Here is a 16,455-nt window from a genome sequence, read left to right as displayed (position 1 = left end):
GGCCATTTTGGAGGCTGATTACCATAGTTTCTTTTATTTATTGTTATTTATTTTAGCTTGCTTTTATATATAGTTTCTTTTTATTACTAAAGATTTTAAATATTTAGGAAAGTAGAAGGATTAATCTAAAGATAACCCATGTATACCAGTCACCTGGACTTAACAGTTGTTAATCATTTACTGTTTGCTTTGCAACATTATTCTGAAATGTTTTAAATAAAAATTACAGCCGTCATGACATTTCACTCATAAATATGTGTTTGCATCTTTAAGGAATGCAAGTATTACAGTACCATAATACCATTGTCACATTAATCAAATTTGAAATAATTCCTTGATAATCATCTAATACCAAGTCCATATTTAAATTTCCTGAGTCGTCCCCAAAATGTATTTTATAGCTGGTTTGTTAAAGCTGGGATCCAAATAAGGACCATGCATTATATTCGCTTGTATTTGTCTCCCTTAATTTGAACAACACCCCCGCCCCCGTCCTTTTTTTTTTACTGCCATGAGTTTGATGATACTGGTTACCTGACCTATAGATTGCCCTGCTAGATTTATCTGATTATTTCTTCATGATATCATTTAACTTATTTCTCTATCTTCTGTATTTCCTATAATTTGGAAATTATATCTTTATTAGTCTGAGTTCTCTTGAGAAACAGAATCAGTAGTAGATAGTTAGATATAGATATAGATAGATATAGATATAGATAAAGAGATTTAATGTGAGGAATTAGCTAATGTAATTATGGAGGCAGAGAAATCTAAGACCTGCAGTTGGCAAGCTGGAGACCAGGGAGAACTGATGGTATAGTTCCAGTCCAAGTATGAAGACCTGAGAACTCGGAGAACCAATGGTGTAAATTTTAGTCCGAGTCCCAAGGTCTGAGAAGCAAGAGAGCTGATGGTGTAAGTTCCAGACTTCTTGGAGTCAGTGATATCTCTGTAGAGATATGTTGGCATGTGATAAATGTTGAAAAGCATTTTGTGCAAAGTACAGATCATCAACTTTCCTGAGAAATATAAATTCAGAATTTAACTTTTCATTCAACATATTTTTTTTGAGTTCACTGCTGCTCATAGATATTTTTTTAAATAAAAAAGTCTAAGCCCAAATAAGTAGTTTTAGATTTATAGAATATAAAAATGACAAAAGCATTGCTTTCAGTCTGTGCTCCTCCGAGAATCTAGAGATCCCCCATAAATATGCCGTGTTCCTCTAACCTGCAGGTTCAAACACTTGTCATGACCCTGCTGACAGGTGGCATGGTGTATCTCTTGCAGGATTGGGCTCAGGCCAGGGCATGGCATGCTACTATATCACATGTCTGCAGAGAAACGACAGCTTTGCATACTTCTCCTATTGTCACCCAAGACTGGAAGGACTTAGCTGTTGCTAGCCACAGATATTCAAATGCCCTCAGTTGTCAGTGAATGCCCTGCATACTGGGAGTGTTATAGTTCTGTTATGTTTGGGAGGGTGGCAAAAAGTCAAGTTTTAGTTTTCTTACGGAGCAAACCACACGTTCAAGTGAGATCTCTGTTCACTGCATTTGCCTTTCACACTCTATTACTGGAGACCAAGGTAAAAGTTGGAGTCTACCAAACCCAAATTGGTATAAGTTTGTTTAAAAATGAAATGAAATATATAAGACAAATGACAAACTGGATGGGACAGGGGTGTCAGCTGGTTTCTCCTGGGCAAACAGGGTGACGTGGCCACGCTAGTGAGGAGGACCAAAGCCCAGCAGATAGTTTGTATTGGGAAGAGCTGTTGGATTTCACTCCAGTAGTCTCTGAGTATGGGCTAGTTAGGAGAGGAGGCAGAGGGCGCAGCCCTAACAGTTCTAATCAGTGAACTCTTATGCTTACCCGAGGATATTTATGGGTAGGGAGCAGAGGAAAACTCCTTCAACTTTGTGTTTTGTGAATCTTGTAGCTGCTTCTGGAATATCAACTTTTCTTGGACCATTCACTCTCCAAATGGGAATAATAGCACCAGAGAATAAGTAGCTCTTGTTTGTTTAAAGGCAAATTTTAAAGGCATATTAGAAATGCTATAGTTAGTGGTCTGATGAGATTTTGATCACTCTCCATGCCACTACTAGTGTTCTGGTTAAAGCTACAACCTGCTCTTGTGTGAGTCTCCTAATTGGCTTCTCCACAGCCGCCAGAGGCATTCTTTTAAAATGTAAGCCAGATCATTGCAGCCTTCTGTTCAGAATTCTCCAAAGACTTCTCATTTCACATCTAAAGTCCCTTCCATGCCAAAAAAGTCAGACCTAAGGGTTTTCTAACCTTCTTGATCATGCCTCACAATAAGTAGTGTGTTTTATATTGCCACACAGTACATGCCTACATACGTGTGATTAAAACAGAACTTCCATAAACGATCCCTACCTGTATTTCAGAAGTGTACCCTGATGTTTTCTATTTTATTCTATTTCTTCTTGTTTTTAAAATGCCGGTTGCAACTGACAAATTTCGTTTCATGACATTATTGGACATGACCTTCTGTTCGGAAAACATTTTACTATCCGATGTGGCCCTTGACTTCCTCTCTCACTTTTTCCTCTACCCTCGTGCTTACTCTCCTCCAGTTACAGCTTCTTTGCCTTAGATATGACATGTTTACTCTTGCCTTAGGGCTTTTGCATTTGGCTTTCTCTCTGCTTGGAACACTGTTTCCCTGGATGGTGGCCTCATTGCTCACTTCCTGTTTCAACTGGGGTTCTGTTCAAATGTTTTCTTATCAGAGACTTTCCCTGACTGTGCCTGTCCCTGGGTTCTCCATAAAACTTCTCATTGTAGCCCATATGTATTATATAATATAGTCAATATGTATTTTTATGCCTCTTCGATTAGTGAGGCTGTGAGAGTAAGGATTTTGTATTTTCATTTGCTGCTGAATCTGCAGAGCCTATAGCAGTGCCTGGTACCACCGTGGGTACTCCCTTTCGTATTAGTTTAATGAATGAATAAATGTAAGTCATAGTCGGATCTGAATGAGCCCTCAAAAGCACCCATGCTCCCATTGGACATAAGCCAACTCCTCTAATATTCTGAATGAATGTTATAACCCATGTAGCTGTAGATACAAGACATACTGGAAGCGATAGGCAGATGGAAATGAAGTGTAAGCAGAGAATTAAAAAGATTGATCAAATTGGCAGATCAAGTTGGCTTTCAACTTGGTGCTGGCAATTTAAGTTGAAGTATTTCAAAGGGTGTAGTAAACTTATTACTCACCTGGCCTTGGATTGATATCCTAAAGAACGATCTGGTTGCAAACGTATGTGGCATGGGAGTCTGAGATTAGGGGGCAGAGCGGCTTTGGGGAGATATTATATTAGCAAGGCTCTGTGGGCTGTGGCAGCATATGTTGACAGGTTGCTCTCTTGTCAGGTTGCTGGTGTCTTGGTTTTTAGAGCATCTGTCTGGGTTCTAAGGGCTGGGCTTACACAGTGGAATGTTAGGGGAGTTGGCTATTGTTCAGTGTGGGCCTGGATGCCCTAACGGACTCACCCAGGGTTTATTGGATACTAGGCTTTGAGAAGAAGACTAATTCTAGAACTCACCTGCTTGTCTCTGTCTTGAATCTTTTTGGCTTAGGAACTAGGTGAGGCTGAGTCTGTCATTTATATAAATCTAGTATCTTCTGAGCCTATCTGGGTCAGGCATTTACTGACATCCAGGACTGTTTTTTCTATCCCAGATAATTTTTTCCAGGACTAAGGTTGAAAGACTAGACATGATCAAGTTGATATTTCACTAGTTTCAGTATCTGAAGTAAAAAATAAATTTACTGTGATACATGGAGCTCATTGAGCAACTATTTCTGTGCTAGACACTTGTGCATAGGGGAGGATATGGCTGATTCCTGGGAAGTTGCAAATTAGAATAGAAAATAAACAACACAGATTTAATAGACAATTAGGTGAATACAGTAAGAAGAGGTCTTCAATAATAGACTCTGGGATTAAAACTATAGAAGTACATATCAGGAAATGACCAGAGACATCACTAGGGAACAAATTAGGGTGGTACAATTACATATAAAAATCCAGAAAAAATGAAAAGAGAAAACATGGAAAATTTATCTTTCTTGCTTTTTCCCAAGTTTTGGGGTAAAAGTCTCTAATAAAGCATCACAATTTCTTTTTCTCCATCAGGAGCAAAGGTAAAATCAAAGTACAAAATAAACCTCCTTTTGTAGAGTTACTCGGTGTTTTAGGAATATTGTGAGTATCCAATGAAACGCAAATGAAAGCGATAAGAAGACTACAAATTAGATTTGCAGGGACAGTGGTCTCCGTCTCCACTAAGATTCAAACAGGAAAAATAATAATAATAAAAAATTGTGAGAAGAGTATTTGAGAACAAATTTCTAACTGACAGAAGGGGCTGAAAGCCACCAAAATGACATACTAAAAGAAACAGTGGGATTTCCTTCACTAGAGAGTTTTAAGAAAAGAGTATTATTGCCTTCCAATTATGGTTTCATGTCTATTCTCCCCAAAGGCACATGTACTTGAAACCCCTCCTGGCCCCATAAGAGAAGATTCTATGGTCCTGATGAGATTGTGTGCATTAGAATCACTATTCTGGAAAGGAGACGCTAAAGGGTACTCGAATAAAATGTTAAAAATTATGAAGGACATAACAAAGGCCAATCAGTCCTTTCCTTTCCCCAGACCCCATAATATGAGAACAAGGGTTATTTGATGAAATTAAAGAGTAGCAAATTAAGTGCTAATAAAATGAGATAGTCACTTATAATTCATTACCATGGGAGGTCACAGAGGCAAATTTTGTGGCTAGATTAAATATGGGGCTGGATAATTTTATGACCACTAATGATATTTTTAGCAGTGGAGGCTGATATTGTGAGAGAAGTAATCCTATTACATTCTCCAGTAGAGGGCTCGCAGGGACCTCTGGCAAGTGGTATCTGAGAAGTGTGAGAGCAGGCCTCACGGGTTCTAATCTTTGGTGGGGAATTGTACTAAAAAGTAGTTTGTAAGGCGAATGTCTTCAGATGTCCCACTCACGCTTTAGTCCCAACTTCTCTTACGGAGATCTAAACTCCTTTCTAATCAGAAACAGTTGTGGTACAGAGTTTCATTATTCAAGATGAATATGTTCTGGAGATCTATTGTAAGCCATGAGATTGTAGTTAACAATATTGTATTGATACCTGAAATGTGCTAAGATCTTACGTGTTTTGAGCACACGAAAAATGGTAAATGTGTGAGGTGACGGATATCTTAATTGTTTGATTGTGGTGATTAATTTACAATGTATATCAAAACATTAAGTTGTATACCTTAAATATATATATATATATATATACTTTTTATATATATATATATATATATATATACTTTTTATTAGTCAATTATACCTCAGTAAAGTTGGGGGGGAAAATACTATTTTTTTTTTTTTTTTTTAAGAAGCAACTGGGAAAGATGACCACAATTAGGTCATTTCTGGACTTTGAGAACCATTAAACTTATTTATTGAATGTCACCCATATATTCACGGGCACATTGGTTGGAGTTTTAGAAAGCCATTGAGAAAATAAACATTTAGACAGATCATTCAGCATGTCATTTATAATGGTGGGAATTATACTAAGACTGTAAAGTAGCATGAAAGCACAAAGACACAAAGGAATAGCTCAACCTGAGAAGGTTCATAGAGCAGGTGACACTTGAATTGAGTCTTTTTTTTTTTAATTGAGATATAATTGACATATAACATTTATTAGTTTGACGTGTATAAAATAATGATTTGATAAGTGTATTATTGTGAAACAATTACCATAATAAGTCTAGTTAGCATTCATTACCACACAGTTATTATTTTTTTCTAGTGATGAGAACTTTTAAGATCAGCAACTTTCAAATATACAATACAGCATTAATAACTATAGTCACTGTGCTATACATTACATCCTCATGACTTATTTATTTTATAAATGGAAGTTTATACCTTTTGACTCCCATTTCTCCCATCCTCTACCCCCTGCCTCTGTCAACTACCAGTCTGTTCTCTGTATCTATTAGTTCAGTTTTTTTTAGCTTCCACATCTAAGTGAGATCATACGATATTTGTCTTTCTTTGTCTGAATTATTTCACTTAGCATAATGCCCTCAAGGTCCATCTATATTGTTACAAATGGCAAGATTTGCTTTTTCGTGGTTGAATAATATTCCACTTTGTATATATAGCACATTTTCTTCATCCTTCATTTGTCAGTAGACAAGTAGATTGTTTCTATATCTTGGCCACTGTAAATAATGCTGCAGTGAACATGGAGGTGCAGAAATCTTTTTGAGATAGTGATTTTGTTTCCTTCAGATAAATATTCAGAAATGGAATTGCTGGATCATTTGGTAGTTCTGTTTTTCATTTTTTGAGTAACCTTCATACTGTTTTCCATAGTGGCTGTACCAATTTTCATTCCCATCAGCAGTCCACAAAGGTTCTTTTTTTCTTCACATCTTCACCAACACTCATTTCTCGTCTTTTTGATAATGACATTCTGACAGTTATGAGATGACAGCTCACTGTGATTTTGACTTGCATTTCCCTGATGATTAGTGATGTTGAGCACCTTTTCATGTACCTGTTGGCCAGTGGTATCTTTTCTTTGGAAAAATGTCTACTCAGATCCTTGAACTGAGTCTTAAAGGTTGATAAGAGGTCACCATACAGGCAAGATAAAGAAGGGCATTCTAGGTAGAAGGAACAAGCAGCATGCGCAGGTCCAGAGACAGCACATGACGTAATGTGTCAGTGAACTCCTAGTACTTTGGAAAGGCTGTGCCGCAGAGTTGAATTGTCAGAAACAGAGAAGATGGGGCATGAGAGGGAGAAGGAAGCCAGATCATGAAGATTGGGATTGCCTGAGACCTCTCTCTGGCAGCAGTGCTTCCCATGGTATTGGTAGTGGGTGGGGAGTAGAGAAGAGGTGGGGAGGAGCTTCCAGGAAGAGTTATATGAAATTAAGGACAGCCCCTCAAAGCCTTGTACCATCACAGGCTTTCTTCTTATACTCTTGTCAGCAGCTTCCTTTTGGTGAGCATTGTATTTCATCCAACTCCTTGCTTCACTCATTTTTACAATCTACCTGAAACGGTCTTTACCATGAACCTGATCACTAGTAATTAAAAATGAAAGAGAGAGAGAGAGAGAGAGAGAGAGAGAGAGAGAGAGAGAGAGAGAGAGAGAGAAGAGAGAGTGAGTGAGGGAGCAAGCACCTCCGTTACCTTTGGTTAGAAAGAGGTTCTTATAGGTTTCAGATAAATTGGGATGAGTCTAGTGTGTCTATCTGGTATATGATATTTCCTTGGCCTCTACTGAGAACCAAATCAGTCTCTGGGTGGATAAGAAGTGGCAGATTTCATTTGCCTGACCTTAGACTCCCAACTCTCTGTGAACTTGGCTCAGCAGACAAGCAGGAAAACCTACAGTGTCTTTGAGGAGCAGATGGATTGAAATGTTAAAAATCTGTTTTGTTAGAAGATTTCAGCTAACAGAATAATTTAATTAGAAACAAAAAGCACCCAAACTCTTCAGTGATATTTAAATAAGAATATCATTATTAATCACTCAAAAGCTAACTTGGATTCTATACCATTAAAATTGATAAGAATCAAGTGGAAGAGAATGAGAGAGAGAGAGAGAGAAAATGTCTTTTGTAGAAACTGATTTTCTTGGTGATTTTATCTTTGTGGTGGATGCACGTACTTTATTATTATTTGTGATATTTCATAGTACAGTATGCAATCAGCAGTTTTCCCCATCACATTATAAAGAAATGTAGAATTGTGACATATTTCCTCATCAATAACCTTTTCTGCAGTAGTCCTTTAAGGCTCTTATACGATTATTGAAAAACATGAGGTTGCTAGAGGGTTATAGAAGTGAGGTTAGTTATAGAAGGTAAAGGGATATGTGCTCAATTTACTGTGAAGCTGCTTGTGTTTTAGAGTATTGATGAAGTTGAAATGCACGGTCACCAGATGCTACGTTTGGTGTTAGACACTCAAAGATGAAGAAGGTCATGACTCACAATATAAGAAGCACAAGAGACAATTTTATTGCAATTCCTTGATGTATTAAATACAAATTCTGTAGTAGAGGTATATACAAATGTTGGCTCTATCTGGGGAGCAGGCAGTGTTTTCACAAAGTAAAACACTTAACTGCGTCTTAAAGTAGAGATGACAGTCAACCAGAAGAGAACGGAGGGTGGGATGGAGGTAGGAGAGAGCATTGCAAAACCGAAGCAACAGAAATGTCTCCTGGAATTTTGAACAGTTTGTTTTTTCTTTTCCTTTTTCTAACTTCTGTTCTATCAGTGTTATAATTTCTAATACATTCTGAAAAATTCTCCTTTGAGGGAAGAATGGGCTGTATCATATCAGCATCTAGTAGATATTAATCTTGTCAGTAAGGGGGTAGTGATCAAGGATTCCTTTAAGCCCCAACATTAATTCACTTAAATATGTATTAATCATTTGCTCTCCTGGACTGGGCACTCACACATAAGTCTTTGCTGTCAAAAGTGAGGCACATGGTATGGGTAGCACACTGAACATTTCCCCCCATTGTTAGACATATCTCTGTAATGAATCGATAACAGGTTCTTCCAGTTCCAAATGTACTTAATTTTGCATGAAGTATGCCTTTTCACGACTGGGCTGCCTTCAACAAGGTTATTTATTTGTAGTTGTGTGAAAAAGAAACATAAGCTTTAAAAGAGCTTTGATGCCAAATGATAAATATATCCTTTCAAGGACCATGTAAAAAATAGGTGAATATATTTAATAAAACTTTCAGGTTTTAAAAAGTATTCTTTATTCCCTTTTAGACCTCAGCTGGATCTCCAAAATACAGGTGAATCAACCAGCAGTTCTGAGGCGTGCAGAACAAATCCAGGCTCGCAGAACTGTGAAAAAGGAGTGGCAGGTAAGGGTTCTCCTTGAGCATTCTCTTCCTGTAGCTTACAATGCCTGGGCTCTTCCCTCAAGGCCACAGTATTGAATTTCGCTCAAGATGCATCTGAACTTAAAAGATTGCAGCTGTCCATGACTTATTTTAATAATTCATATATGATGATGATGGGTTGGAGAAAGATAACACATTTATCCAAACAAGTTAAAAAGCTTATCACTCTTGAGTGGCAAAGCTGCAAATGAATCTGAGGCATCTTTATTCATGAGTGAATTAAATGGCATATTTTTGCAACACATTTATTCGGTTTCTTAGACATACCTTCTTTGGTTGTCTTCTATTTTAAATTTCAAACCATAACATCTAAACCTGGTGTGCCCACGAGTGAGACCCTTATGTATAATAGTAGTTGACCACCTTTGACCATTTTGTTTCCCTTACTATTAATTTTCATAAATAATTTTTCAAATTTCAAAAAATGATGTTTTGTGGAGTGATCACGGTAAGCATATTCTTCCACGTATATCAACCAAAGACGTGCTATGCATCACAGGACTAAAAGGAATTCAGAGTTCATTTTGCAAGTGAGGCAAAATACTGTGATTGAATCCTTTTGGGTGACATCTCACATTTTGTTCATCCTTGGAAATATTCTGATTGAAAAGATAAAAGGATATTCATCAGAATGAGTTGCGAAATATAAATGTTGTTTGATAAATGAAATTGGATTAAGTTGAAACAAAGAAGTTAGAGACTCTTTTTATAATGTCTCATCCCAGATCCCATGGCTGGAGGTAAAATGTAAGATAGAAACGCTTTTGTTCCTACGACCTCCTATTGAGGGGCTCCTTGTGAATGAGATGGAGAAGACAGATGTGGGGAGACTTGATTGCTTAGAGTTTCATTTTGGCATATCTATGGGAGAAAAAAATTTAAGGCTACTCTCCTCCCTTTTATTTTATTCTATGTAATGCTCTTCTTGAGCAATGTTTATATCATATATTAGAATGATATGCCTTAGAACAGTATAGATATCAGGTTTTAGCACGCATGTTTGCCTGATGATTCTCTACTAACTAACTGGATTGGAGATTAATTTATTTTTTAACATCATTTTTACTTTTTTCTCAAACCAGGCTGCTTGGCTCCTGAAAGCTGTTACCTTTATAGATCTTACTACACTTTCGGGCGATGACACATCCTCCAACATTCAAAGGCTTTGTTATAAAGCCAAGTATCCAATCCGAGAAGATCTCTTAAAAGCTTTAAATATGCAGGATAAAGGTAATGTTGTGTATAATGTGTGGTGTTTACCTCTTTACAATACTGAATATTAAATCTAAGAGGACTTAAGACAAGATTCAGCTGCTAAAACTATAGCAACAATAAAATTCATGATAACATTGTATACATAGACAAATAATTGAGATTCTTCTTTGAAAGATAGCAGGGGGAGAATCTGAGTCTCATTTTTAGGTCAGTTCTTTCCATTGTGGATTAAAGTTGCTGGTAGAGAGTTTCTTGATTTTTCTTTCCAGTTCTTTAGTTTTGGAAGTTTTCTGTCTAGTGATTCTGAAAATGCTGATTCTGATTCCCTACCCACATGTGAAAAAGCCGGTCTCATTACTTAATAATTACATCTCATGCATAAAGTATTTTCTGTGAGTAAATGAAATACTGTTGAGAATAAAATGCAAATGGGAAACATTGCATGCTTGTATATTAGGTTAGATCTTTTGAAAAAAGTTTTATTCGCTCTTTTAGTTTACATGAAAGAGAGGACTTTCTAAAGTTGCCATAAGTTTAGAACCTTAACGTTTTTGAAATGGAAGAGACCTTTGAGAATCCATCACCTTATTTCTAACTGAGGAAAACGAGACATGGAAGGCAAAACGGTGTTTCCAAGACAACGTATCTTGTTACTTGCTGGGCTGATTTTAGGAGCCAGGTCTTTCCAGGAAGCGTTGCTCCGTGGTTCCTGAGTGCCTGTCTGTGATGAGTGCAACTGGAGATGTTGCATTGGCCCAATGCAGGTATTTTATTCCAAATAATTTGTAGATAACTTGCAGACCTAAGAAACGCCACAGCTTTTGAAAAATATTTATGATGTTTCTTTTGAGCTGACAATAAAAACACCACCTGTTTATTGCACTTCAAGGTAACAACTTTGGGGGAGAGGGGCTAAAAAAAGTAACAACTTTGTATTAGTCTTATGGTATTATGTTATTGTTTTGTTTTATGGTGCCTATTCGATCTTTTAATTTTTATTTTTAAGAGCTTATTCCTCAAAATGGGGGTTCCAGATTCATGTTTTATTATTTCTTGTAAAAGAAGAGAGATTAGTTAAGTCATTTTGCTGTACCACCCTGTAAGGTTCACTTACTTTTTTCTTCATCCACTGTTTGTTTGAATGCTACAAAAATCTGGATTTTTGTTATTTACATGAAATAAAATATTTTCACCGAGTTTACTATTTAGGAATTTTTAAAAAGGAGTCTTGTTACCCTCACAGAACGATGTATCACAATTGTTTTATCCAAGGACTATAATGATGAGAAATTGATCCATGTCCTCAAGAACTGGAAGGGAATGTGGAAAGTAAAAACCTTTTAATTTGTTACAGCATCGTAGGGGAATTTTTTTCTCTGTTTGATTTCTGCCAGTGTTGTTCCATAAATAATAATTAAAAGCATATTGTGCAAATCGAACTTCACATACAGAAGGCTGCTATGATTTCTTTTTTCATAGACATCACTACAGCTGCTGTTTGTGTCTATCCTGCCCGCGTGTGTGATGCGGTGAAAGCACTAAAGGCTGCAGGCTGTACTATCCCAGTGGCATCAGGTAAAATTGGTGTGACTTTTGTGGTTTTAAAGCACGTTCCCTGTCTTTCACTCAGACACTTTGGGGTATTATGAAGAGTTTTATACTGCGATTTTAATTAGTTTCATATATTTAATTGGTTGTATTTATTCATTCTTTTAGTATTTATAAATTGCCTTCAAGTAGCAAACATGGTACTAATTCTCAAGAATGTATCCCTGTCTTTCAGGAAACTTACTTGTTTAGGAGGAATAGTCAAGTTAAAGAAAAACATGATGCAGGATATGTAGTATAGTATATATGTGTAAAATATGATAATAACAATACGCAGAAGGTACAGTTGTACCTCAGAGCAGGGAGTGATTTATTCTGCAGAAGTTGGTGACACTCAGAGAGTAAGGGATTGCTTCACAGAGGAGATGATAACCACACTGGGTCTTAAAGGCTCAAGAGAAGTTTACAGTGTTGATAAAACAGGGAATGGCTTTTAGACAGAGGAACAAACAGATGTGGAGGCACAGAAGCATGTTCAGGGAACTGAAAGTGGTTTGCAATTGTTGGATCCTAAGGTAGGACAAAGCAGGACTGTGGGAGTTGAAGCTGGAGATGTATTGAGAGACCACACCCGGCTGTGGCATCTGGGCTGTGTTCGGGCGATGGGGAAAGCACTGAAGGGTTTTAAGCAGAGGCAGGCCATGATCAGCTTCATGACATACTGAGTACACATTAGAGAGGGTGAAATGGAGTTAGGGAGACTTACCACAGTCCATGTGGGAAATGATGAGAGCCACCCCAAAGCTTGGAAGATAAAGAAGAGAGGGTATGTTTAAGGGTTATTGACTTAATATAGACACAGTAGGACTTGGCATGAGTCCTACTTCATGTGTAAACGTGTGTGTGTGTGTGTGCGCGCGCTCGCGCACGCACGCTTACGTGCACCTGCCTCTTACCAGATGGATGGACAAGCGTAAAATTAAATTCTACTTTTAAAAGATGTTAGAAGATAGTTTGGTGCTTTAAAAAAGAAGTCTATAAAGATCATTAATTTATTTTATTAGAAATACATCAAAGCTATAGAGTATATAGTATTTATATATAACTCGTTTGTGAAGATTCTCAAAGTATTTGGCAGCTACACCTTTATCAACCTTAATTTTTCATTGGCCTCAGTCAGTTCAGCTTTTCCTTTATACAACAGGGGGACGTGCTTTCCTCTGAGGTAGCAGACCCAAGGAATTTAATAACATCAAAGAAACACAAAAGATTATCTTTAGATTCCAGGATGTAATTAATGAAACGCATGTAAAAATTGTTAATACTTTTTCAAAAGTGTAGTTGTATGTCCACTTTCCTTTTATTTATGCTTGTCCCTATTCTTCCCAGCTCTGCCCCTGCCCCAGTTCTGTGGACTAATCAGGTGCTTTTCTTCCTGCTGTTTTCTTCCCTTTAGTCCCATCTGCCTGGCTGGTTGTTTTAAGATTGGAAAGGGAGGAACCTACATTTCAATTTGGTTACAACAGCTAAAACTGTGGTTGGTAAATCAAAGATACAGTGATGGTCAACTGATCAAGAGTAGGATCTAGAATTATTAGTGTCCAGCAAGACTGGACTACAGCTACTATTTTATGAGCATCAGTGTGATGATAACATATATTTTTTTAATTGCCATTTACTCAGAGAACCCTCATAGTCATCTCGGAAACAATTTAATTTCAGATCTTCTAAAGGATAATAAAATGCTAATATCTGGCCTAACACCAGTACTATATAAGGTAACTTTCTGTTTCTTCGCACTTAACTTTTCAGGATATTCATGAAGTTCTTAAGTGTCATTAAGGCTTTGGTCTGTAAATGCTGAATTTTTTGTCTGAAATTCTTTGTTGAGATACTGACCAATTGAAATTCCTTCCTTTCCTTTTTTTCCCTTTCTCTCTATTAGTGGCTACTGGCTTTCCAGCTGGACAGACTCATTTAAAAACCCGATTAGAAGAGATCAGATTGGCTGTGGAAGATGGAGCTATGGAAATTGATGTGGTAATTAACAGGACCTTGGTGCTGACAGGCCAGTGGGAAGGTAGGTGTATATCCTTACCTATCAGAGAGACACAATTCTTCCCTGGTGGATCAGATAGTGGCGATTTGGTAAGAGACAGCATGTTTTGGAAGTCACTAGTCTAGATTACAAGTCACTGGTTCAGAGGGTGAATCTAGGAGAAAACCTGGCTAGGGATTACTCATCCTTTCGCCCTTCATAAATCTAGAATGTTGCCTACCTGTATGAGTTTTTTTGGATCCTTTTGAGTGCTTAGGTGAATAGTTAGTTCCATGCAATAAATTAACTTTTATTCTGTTCTGTATTGTTTTGTTATTCAATACATAAATCACTCCAGGCAAGTCTTTTATGCAGTTTATTTTAATATGGTAGAGGAATATTTCTTTTTTTATGTTAATCTTTGTAGATTTTTAAGATGTGAAATTATTAATAAGTCTAGATCTGTTTTTACTCCTATTATTCTTGCACATAGCTTCTATGAATATTATTTTATATTCACCTTTGAGATTCATGATTTACTGTCACAGATTACAATAAGATGTCACCCATTCCAGTAAAAAGCTATTGTTTTTTATAACTAGTTAGTAAAGAAATAGATTTTACCTGTCTTAAAAATATTTTATAGACTAGAGATCACTGATAGCTAAAATAAGTATTATTCTCTATTTCAAAAAAAATTATTATAACAAGTAGTTTAACTAAAAGTTTTTAACAATATCATAAGATAAAACCAGAATAATATACTATCTCTTTCTATATGTTAACACCAAATAAAAGGCATATTTAATTCTAATTATGGAGGTTATCCCTGCTCACTGTTAAAAACAGAAATTCCCACCAGTAATAAAGGAAATGGACTTTCCACTTGATCTCATCTAGAAATAATGCCTGATAACACTGCAATCTACAACTTTCCAGATTTTCATACACACACACACACACACACACGCACACTCACATGCAACTCCTACCCTTTTTTAAAGTTTAAATAAAAATGAGATTATATCTAATGTATTTTTTCTTAACCTATTTATTGGAGTTGCCAATATCTTATGGATGGATATCTTTCTCTAACTTTATCTATCAAGCCATCTATCTTATCATCTGTAAATCTTAATTCCATTGTTTATCTAAGAATTGTTTTTGGTTATGGAGTAGCAAAGATGCAGTCAGTCAAGGATTTATTCTCTTATATAAAGTGTGGAAGTTGGTATTTTAGAGGTATTGTGGCAGCCCCACAAAGTCCTTGGAGACCTATGCTGCTTTTGTCTTCCACTTCTAAAATATGTGGTTTCTACTCTCATGTTCAAGGGCACTTCGTTATTTCAGTTTTTGAAGCTCCAGTCTTTATACTCATCTGCTAGACAACAGGAAAAAAGGGCTCGTCCTATTCCAAAATCTCACATACTTTTGCTTACACCTCATTGCCCCAAACTGAGTTACATGGCCATGTGGGGCTGCAAGTGAAGCTGGAAAATGTAGTTTTATCGCTTGGAGTTTTGGCTACATTTCTGTACATTCTTAATAAGTTAGATTGTATACATTTTTGTGCTCAGATGGAGAGGAATGACAGAAGTACTGGCAGGGAAGGTGTGCCATAATGAGATAAACATGATGAGATAGTAACAACAAAGGATTAGGCAAAACAACAATAACAACAAAGGTTCAATAAGAAGATATACATTGAAGTCAAAAAGCACAACGGTGTGGACCAGTAACTGTGGGGCAAGTCATCTCTGAGATTTCATCCCTGAGACAATCACTGTGTTCCAGGATAATACAATCAGAGATACAACAGTTTGAACGATCAAAAAAAAAAGAAAAAAAAGTTGAGGCCATTCTCACTTTCACTGCCTTACATTCCCTTTATACTCATCAACATTTTTAGTCCTTGCCAGGTTTAAGTTTTTGACAGTTCACATATACCTTTTTGTGCTTTTCGTTTTTGTTTCTTTTCTTACGGTCCATGTGTGTTTTGGCCAATTGTAATCATTCTTCAAAGGTCTATTTTGTCCCTTGTCTTGACATATTAATTCCACTTGTCTGTTTTTAGTCACAGATTTTAGTTAAGAGCTAAGACTAGAGAAAGAGAAAATAAAAATGGGTAAGCATTAAAATCTGGAAATAAACTTTGTGATTCGGTTAGATAAAAAACTACATGCCCTTTATGTCTTTTATTAAGAGCTGTAGATTTAAAAGTATAGTTTATATTATAACTTGTGTTTTTGTCTCTAGAATACTGCTCATTGAAAATTAAATACAGTAGGCGAGAGGTTTTGATGTAGTTGGCAATCCTTAATGAACTAGAAATGGTTGTTTTTAAGAACTGATTATTTCCCAATAACAGGCATTCAGGCAAAATATAATAACATGTCTTTGTCCTAGACCATACTTTTCTATTAACCCTTTTGTATGGTGTTAATAACCTCTTGACCCAAGGCAAATTGAAAAGGAACATTTAATACTAGAAATTTAATTCTAAATAGAAATCTGCAATGACTTAGGACTTTTTCCACTGCAGTATTTTGTCTTAGTTTCGGTTCTCGACCTGATTGCATATTGTATTTTTCAGTGTCATGTTTTAATATTAGCTGTTTACTAAAATATAA

At 36.5% G+C, this 16,455-nt stretch overlaps 1 protein-coding gene across 2 annotated transcripts in view; it reads left to right on the top strand.

Moving 5' to 3' along the window:
* Positions 1-16,455, top strand: part of DERA (deoxyribose-phosphate aldolase) — a 144,247-nt gene that overhangs the window by 23,188 nt on the left and 104,604 nt on the right. For both annotated transcript variants that reach the window (XM_023538250.1, XM_011372945.2), the window contains exons 2-5: positions 8,888-8,985; positions 10,107-10,254; positions 11,719-11,814; positions 13,733-13,867. In XM_023538250.1, the coding sequence (XP_023394018.1) occupies positions 8,888-8,985; positions 10,107-10,254; positions 11,719-11,814; positions 13,733-13,867 (477 nt within the window). The remainder of the gene's footprint in view (positions 1-8,887; positions 8,986-10,106; positions 10,255-11,718; positions 11,815-13,732; positions 13,868-16,455) is intronic.

The sequence above is a fragment of the Pteropus vampyrus genome, unplaced genomic scaffold (assembly GCF_000151845.1).
Source record: "Pteropus vampyrus isolate Shadow unplaced genomic scaffold, Pvam_2.0 Scaffold216, whole genome shotgun sequence".
Taxonomy (NCBI): domain Eukaryota; kingdom Metazoa; phylum Chordata; class Mammalia; order Chiroptera; family Pteropodidae; genus Pteropus; species Pteropus vampyrus.
This window is presented reverse-complemented; position numbering and strand designations above follow the sequence as displayed.